Genomic DNA, 8,224 nt, shown 5'->3' on the forward strand with positions numbered 1-8,224 from the left:
GCTGGAGAGATGGCTCAGAGGTTAAAAGCATTGCCTGCTCTTCCAGAGGTCCTGGGTTCAATTCCCAGCAACCACATGGTGGCTCACAACCGTCTGTAAAGGGGTCTGGTGCCCTCTTCTGGCCTGCAGGAATACACACAGACAGAATATTGTATAATAAATAAATATTTAAAAAAAAAAAAAGAACTCAAGAGTAAGCGGTCTGTCGTCCATCTCCCAGGTTCAAGTTCTAGGGCACCAGAGAAAATAGTGGCCAAACAACCCAGTTTACCTCATCCCTGCCTACAAGAAGGAACTCAGGTCTAGCACCAAGTAACTTCCTGGAGCCCGAAGGTGGCGGCTGTAGACACCACTTTCCTCTCACCAAAACCTTAACTTGATTTACTTTCAAGTTTGTTTCCTCCTCGGTCCTAGTTAGATGAGGGGGTGGGGGGGAGTTTAGGAAGCTGTCCGGAGATGAGGCCTCTCCACTCCCAGGGCAGAGGACGCCGGGCGGGTTGCCGGGGCAAGGACTGCGAAGTGCGGGAGAGCACAACTGTTGGCGGAAGCTCTCCCACCTCTGGCCTGGAGAGGGCCTGGAGACACCAAAAGAACTGACCCAGCGACTGGTAACAGAAATGGGGATGCGAATGGGGAGTTATGGGGAGCGATGGAGAGCACGGGTCAAGTACAGCCCCAGAGTGAGAGCACGCTGCTCCAGCGCCCCCAACCGAGACAAACACAGATGCCCTGCACCACGGCCCACGCAGCTGCCTGGATAGGGTCCCGCGCCACTCCAGCCTGGCGGTGGCCGCCCGGCCCCTCCCTCCGCGTTCGCCGGCGGCTGTCTGAAGGCGCCGCTGGGCCCCAAAAGAGTCGCCTGGGTCTGGGCATGGAGGGCGCGGCGGGCGACCCGTACCGGCGACCCGCGCGGCGCACGCAGTGGCTGCTAAGCGCTTTGGCTCATCACTACGGGCTAGACCGCGGCGTGGAGAACGAGATCGTGGTACTGGCTACCGGTCTGGACCAGTATCTGCAGGAGGTCTTCCACCATCTGGACTGCCGGGGCGCCGGGCGCCTACCGCGCGCCGACTTCCGCGCGCTGTGTGCTGTTCTGGGGCTGAACGCCGACGGGGAGGCGACCACCGAGGACGCAAACTCCGCGGAGGCGGCCGCTAAGGACTCGGCTGCTGGGATAGTTGCCGGTGGGGACGCGGACGTCAGGGAAGAGGCGCGCCTGGCTCTGGGCGCCGACCCTCCCGAACTCACTTTCCGCCAGTTCCACGCACGCCTGTGCGGCTACTTCAGTACCCGAGCGGGGCCCCGGCTGCCCCGCGGAGCTCTCAGCGAGCACATCGAGACGCAGATCCGCCTCCGCCGCCCGCGTCGCCGCCGCCGCCGGCCTGGCTCGCCGAGCCTGCACGGCGGCGCCAGTGGAGAGCTTGTGGCGCATCTGGAGGAGGAAAACAGCAGCCTCCGCGAGCTGGTGGAGGACCTCCGCGCTGCGCTGCAGAGCAGTGACGCGCGTTGCCTGGCCCTGCAGGTGCGCGGGATGCCTGGGGTGGAGACAGGGGCACCCCACCTTGGCCCACTTCCTCCTCGACTGGCCCTCTCCGTTCTCCACTCCACCCCCTTCATTCCAACTTGCACCCCAGTTTATCATTCCTTACAACTTCAGCTTCACAGCCCTGTCCCTTCTAAACCCAAGAAGGAACCTGTCTAGGCAGTCACATAAGGACGGGTCAGCAAGCGTTCTTCTCCTGGGAGGTTTAGGGGAAACAGAGAAGAGGACCTCCCTTCCCCAACTCAGTGAAACCTGTGGAATCTCTCAGCACCAGGCCTCAGACACAAGTGAGAAAGACACAGCATGGCTAGCACTGAGGGCCAGGCCCACTCAGAGCTACTGGGGTGGAGGCATTGAGCTAAATGCAGAGTTAGCCTGGCCTGTGGAATCAGTCCACCAACGCTTGAGCCGTGTCCACAAGTCGGTGTTGAGTGCAGTGCAGGTGGTTGGCCAAGGGAGAAAAAGTCCCTTATGGGAAGAGGACCAAAAAAATAAAATAAAATAATTTTTTTAAAAAACTGGCAAGATGGCCTCTGTGGTTCGTATGTGTGGCATGGAAGCTTTAGACCGGGCAGAGGGAACCCTCGAAGGGCGCAGTCATGTGTGGGGTGCCTGAAACTGACTAAAAGGGTCTGTCCATCCTTCACACTCAGTCTTCTAGGTACACTGTGCCAGCTCCCTCTATGCTTCTGAACACTGCAGTAAACAAAACAGACCTAGTACACAGATCTCAGGAAGGGCAGAAACACCCGTCGGATGTTAGGCTGTGCCTTGAGTCCACAGAAGTAGGAGCTGCATACGTTGGATTCAGGAGTTAGGCCGAGAAGTCACGACTTTGGGGAATTACTGTCACCATACAAAGAACAGATTGTGAACTTCCTGTCCCAGCTTTCGGGAGGGGAGGGGGGTGTTGCACACACGTGCATTACTTGCTCGTGTCCCTGCTCAGTGAGAGAGCTCTGTGGTGTAAGGGGAGGTCCCATGGGCTCCTGGAGTGGGCATTCACTCTTGCTCCCCGCGGGCAGGTCGGCCTCTGGAAGAGCCAGTCGGACATCCCGGAAGCAGCGGCACACAAACTGCAGCGCGCGCAGGGAGCGCTGGCAGAAGCAGAGGCGCGCGCCCGGCGGCTGCAGCGCGGTCAAATGGAGGTGCGGCTGCGGACCGAGGATGCCCGCCAGGCTGTGCGGCGCAGCTTGCACCGAGTGCGGGAGCTGGAGGCGCTGGCGCGGCGCGTTCCCCGCATGCAGCGCCAGGTGCAGCGGCTGGAGGCGGAGCTCAGACGTTACAGGTGAGCAGAGCAGCAATTGGCGCGGAATAGACAGACCGTGCAGGTCCTGTTCTCTAAACCTAGGTGTGTAACTCCGCCAAGCGCTCTCTTGTCCATTTCTGTCTTCTGACATTCATGCATAGGTTCTTCCATTTCTTACATCATTGTGGACTCCATTACCTTCCATTGGTCCATCCTCTATCCGTTCACCCTCCTATTCATCCATGAAATCCTTTTACTTGCTACTCATAGATTGCAACCAGAGATACTCATTCTTAGCTCTTCAATTTGATCCTGATTGTCACTGACTGTATGCTGTGTACGGGGCCCTGAGCAAAACCCTTAATCCTAGGACAGCCAAGAGAAGAGGGGCCTGTTGTGACCCCATTCTTCAGATAGGAAACAGGTTTAGAGTGACCTTTTGTGCTGTCTGGACCAGGGCAGGAAGCTAGGCTCGGGAGAAGGCACTGATTCTGGCAAGACGGCTGACAGATGTGTGACTTTGGCAAGTCACCAGCTTTCCTCCAGGCTGTTGCTCGTGGGTGGAGCAGACTGGACTCTGCAGTATAGAACGGCTGTGAGACTCTGCCTGGCTGTGCTGGGTGCTCTCCCTGGAGACCTTCCCTGGGCCACTGCCTACCTGGTGAGGGGTGTGACTCTGAGCAGGACAGACCAAAAGCCCTGTCGTGAGCTGCTATCAGGGACAGGAGCCCTCCACAGGGGACAATGTGAGGCAGTCTAGGGACTGCTAGAGCACAGAGCAGCTGTGTTCCCGCTGCAAGCTTAGCCCATTCCCTGCCCCAGAAGTGGGAGCAAAAAGCTGAGAAAATTGGAACAGTATGGGCAAAGCTCAGAGCCACCATAGCACATTCTAGAAACTAAATGGAAGTCAGTATAGCTGGGGAAATATAGCTGGAGAAGCCCGGGAAAGGCCCGGCATCTGGAGCCTAGAAGGAGCATAACCTTGATCTTCTCCTTAGAGAGTGTGGAAATGTTTCAAGCCAGGGTGGCTCAAGCAGATTGCATTTCAGAAAGAAAACAAAAACAAAACAAAAACGACCCCGTTTCAGCTGTGACAGGGCAGAGAGGAGGGACAAAGAACAGGAGACAGGCCTAGAGAAGCCAGTGAGGTCAGTTCTCCCTGAGAGAGGGTGATCTGAGCCAGGCTGGGGCGGGGGGGGGGGGGACAGCCCAAGAGGTGGCTTTGAACTAATGCCCTCTGAGGAGGCACCTCACCCTTGACTTCTGAGGCACTCACAGCCGGGAGAGGCTGACCCAGGCCAGCCCCTTGTAGCTCCAATGTTTGGATAGTTGCTTCCTGTTTGCATAGCTGATGGGCTACAGATCTGAGCCGGTTGACATGAGGGCCATGTCTATGAGGAGAAACAAATGGTCGCCTTCATTTTGCCTTAAAGTCACAATTACTTATTTCTGCTTTGAGACAACTACGGCATGAGGTGTGCGCACAATAGAGAAGGTGGATTCCTGCCCATCACAGCATTTGAGCCTCAAAACTGCTGTGCATGGTACAGATCTCAGTCCTCCTTTTACAGACTGTGGGAAGGAAAGAGAGGCGGTGAGGAGTTAAACATCCCTGAGGTTGTGCAACCAGAAAGCAGGAAGGGAAGGTCGGCCTGCCCCCACAGCAGGGTTCTCCTTTCTACTCTACCTATGTGCTGTTCGACGCTGTGTGCTGATCACAAGGCGGCCACAGAGCCTACAGGCCTTGAATTCACCACACAGGCACAAGAACAGGCAACGCCGGAGGAGGGAGATGCTCTCCCAGGGAGCCTGTGCCTCCGTGTTCCCCTTCAGAACTTGAACCTGGATCTCACTAGGCAGAACTGTGTCATTTTCTGCTGCCACCCACAGTGGTGTCTGATGGTACTGATAAGCCCCAAATGCCATCAGAACTCCATTCTTCGTGAAGAGGAAATAGCTGCTGTGTATGCCTCGGATGAAACACCACACATCTGGAGGAGTGAAGCTGGAGAGAAGAGGAAAGGCCAGACAGCCTAGAGTCTGGAAGGAGGAAATCAAGAACCGGAGGGTGAGGGTCACACGATGACCAGGTGAATGAATGGCTCGGGGGCAGGCCTTCGCTGCTCACCTTCTGTAGCTAAGGCTAGCAGGCTGTGGACTGGCTTATGCCAAAGTTTTCCGTCTGCAAAGAAAGGGACGAGAAAGAGGCAGAATCGCCACAGCCACTAAGCTTCACCTGATACCAGGTACCTTTTCCACGCTATTGCTGGGAGCTCAAACCCAACATGAAGGTCATTCTTATTGTATCACAGACAAGAAAGCCAGGCCAGAGAAATGTGTGCTAGCAGGACCCAGTATGTAACAGACAGGACTGAAACCCACATTCACAGCCCAGTGCCACACATTTGGCTCTGGTAAGATGCACAGTCCTCTTGGGTTCCCCCACTGCTCTCATCCCCCACCAAACAGCCCCAGAATGTTTTACCAGCTGGGAGGGTGTAGTGGTCAGGCTCTGTGTGGAAAAGGTTATTTCGGATCGTGGTTTCAGATGTTTCTGGAGAGGGTTATTTCAGATCATGGTTTCAGATGTTTCTGTCATAGTCCTTGGGTCCACTGATTCTGGGCGACAACAGCAGATAGCAAAACCTCCCACCATGTGATCGCCACGAGGCAGAGAGAAAGGAGGGTAAAAGAACCAGAGTCGACTACAGCTCACAAGCACGTGCTCCAGTGTCCTGTTTCCGCAAGTCAGGCCCCACCACCTCCTTTCCATCACCCCTCAATAATGCCACCGTACTGTGAATCCATCAGGAGGTTGAGTATAGTGATCATGTCAGAGCTCTCAAGATCCCAGCATTTCCCCAAAGCTCATCATCTAGCAACTCAGACCCCAACATATGAGCCTGTGGGGACATGTCTCATTCAAACCACAGTGGAAAGACTGCGAGCTACCCACCCCCTCTGCTGCTACATCCCAGGTGTTCAGATGTCCCTGGGGGTAAAGCTGCATCCAGGGGGTACAGATGCGAGGAGGGGACCACACTCCAAGCATAGGTGCCCTCAGAGGTGACACTGTGCTAACATGCTCCAATTGCTCTGAAGATAGGTCTTGGGGGCAGCATGAAGCCATTTGCAATGGCCTGACTTCCTGCTCTAGTTTTCAAAGCACCTTCCACTCTGGTGCTAATTAAGGATGCCCTGGAGTTGGAACCTTGTCAGCTAAGGGTCTGGTGGCTTTATTAAAATCACAGATCAAGAACCGAGCTGAACGAGATTGTCCCCAGTTGCAATCAAAACTCTGCCGCTTCTGTGCAATGGCCACCCGATTTCCTGTCTCTACAACTTTCGTTTAGTTCTTATTCCATCGTGCTCTGTCTTGTGCTCCATCCAGTCCTCTCTAGTTTTGTACAGTCAGCCTTCTGTTAAACAAGGCCTCTCTATGCCATATTCAATCAATGGAGAACAATAACACCAGAAAAAGTTGTGTCTATGCCCAACCTAGTTCTGTGGAGTCGCTATTCCTGTACAACGTCGTGTTACAGCCATGCATGCAGCATTGACGTTATGCTAAGTGTTATAAGCTCTGGAGAGATGATTTAAAGTGTGGGATGTGTGAAGATTCTGTGCAAACACAGCACCAATGTATACAAAGGTTGAGCAGCTGTGGATTTTGGTGTCCACGGAGATCCAGAAGCCATTCTTCTGACTCTGAGACAATCACACTTGTTCTTTGGATTGCTGTTGTGTCTGAGTTTCCACAAGTGCTTTACGCTTGCTGTCTTTGTCGTGATGATGCATCCCCTGGCATGCTGTGCAGTTTCTTTACTGTAAGCTGCAGCCCTTGAGAGTCCCAGATAGAAGCAGGGTTTTGGAGTTCTCTCCCCATCTTCACCATAGCCTGGAGAACGGAAGATGGAATCCTAACCACTTTAAAGTTGGCTTTTTAGAATTGAGTTTCCCATTTTATTCCTGGCAGAGGTTAAGACTCATACCTTGGGGCAAAACCCCAGGCCTGGGAGTACAGTTTTTATCATCTTACATCATTAGAACTCTGACATCGGCAGGAGCCTCTTGCTGACTCAGCAAGCTGTCTTCTTTTGTATGCCAACCTTGTGGGCATTTTATTAGCATCATTTTCTGCTCCTCAATTGAACTAGAACCTTCTTCTTACTTTCCTTTGTTCTTTTTCATGTTAAATTTTACCCATGATACCTGTTTGTAGATGGAAGGAAAATTTCCAAAATGCTTCAGGCCACCACCTTGCCCACCGACTTAAAAAAATATAGCCAATACTTACACAATTCATTTATTGATTAAACAATACTTTATAAGTATGTTCTGTGGACTAAGACCTGTGTTGTCTTAGTTTTATTGCTGTGAAGAGACACCATGACCATAGTAACTCTTATAAAGGAAAACATTTAATTGGAACTGGCTTACAGTTTGGAGGTTTAGTCCATTATCATCATAGTGGGAAGCATGGAGGCATGCAGGCAGATGTGGTGCTGGAGAAGTAGCTAAGCGCTCTACATCTGGATCAGCAGCAGCAGGAAGAGAAAGTGATACTGGGCCTAGCTTGAGCATCTGAAACCTCAAAGCCCACCCCCAGTGACACACTTATTCCAAAAAAGCCACACCTCCTAACTGTACCACTCCCTATGAGCCCATGAGGGCCATTTTCATCCAAACCACCACATGTACCAAATTCCTCAAGGATACAGAAATGGAATATAAACACCATATTCAGATGATCTTCTGGCCCCAAGAGGGGGGTCCTGATCACACATATTAGGACATAAGTTTCATGTGCAGAGGGGCCACAAAACTGCTGCTGGTGCCTTCAGACTTGGAAGATCCCAAGTCAGACAGAAGTCCCCAAGTACAAAAGGGTCTCAGGTCTCCTTGGGGTATAGCGTGCCCAAGAGCACACTTGGCCAGGTTCCCACCTACTAAGATCAGCAGTCCTCCCAAGGGGAGTGTGCACCTCATCACAGCCATGTAACTCCGGTCCCCAAGACTGGCCCCTCGCCCACCCTGCCTCACATGAACCTAGGTCTTAGCTTCTTCTATCTCTGGTCCCACAGGGCAGTCCACCTGGGCCCAGCAAAGGTTTTTGCCTCTAAGACTGTAGCAATGTGGTAAGAAGAGAGAGGATGCATTGCCATAAGAAACAGCTGCAGAAGGAACACGCGTACCACCATTCATAGAACATTATTAACCCTGCCTGATCAGCTGCTTCACTGACCCTTCACCCAACTTAGACACAACCATACATACCCATCTCACTACGGTTTCTCTCTCTGTCTCTCTCTGTCTCTCTCTGTCTCTCTCTCTCTGTCTCTGTGTGTGTGTGTGTGTGTGTGTGTGTGTGTGTGTGTCTGTCTCTCTCTTTCATTCCTTTCTATCAGCCAGTTCTCTTGGATAAATGCAAG

General features: G+C 53.0%; 1 protein-coding gene across 2 annotated transcripts in view; it reads left to right on the forward strand.

Moving 5' to 3' along the window:
• Positions 1 to 722: 722 nt before the first annotated feature.
• The window catches only part of Efcc1 (EF-hand and coiled-coil domain containing 1), a 37,257-nt gene continuing 29,755 nt past the window's right edge, over positions 723 to 8,224 (forward strand). For both annotated transcript variants that reach the window (XM_026788304.1, XM_005364823.2), the window contains exons 1-2: positions 723 to 1,522; positions 2,569 to 2,831. In XM_026788304.1, coding sequence (XP_026644105.1) covers positions 725 to 1,522; positions 2,569 to 2,831 — 1,061 coding nt within the window. In that variant the 5' untranslated portion in view covers positions 723 to 724. The remainder of the gene's footprint in view (positions 1,523 to 2,568; positions 2,832 to 8,224) is intronic.

The sequence above is a fragment of the Microtus ochrogaster genome, unplaced genomic scaffold (genome assembly GCF_000317375.1).
Source record: "Microtus ochrogaster isolate Prairie Vole_2 unplaced genomic scaffold, MicOch1.0 UNK1, whole genome shotgun sequence".
NCBI classification, from domain to species: Eukaryota; Metazoa; Chordata; class Mammalia; order Rodentia; family Cricetidae; genus Microtus; species Microtus ochrogaster.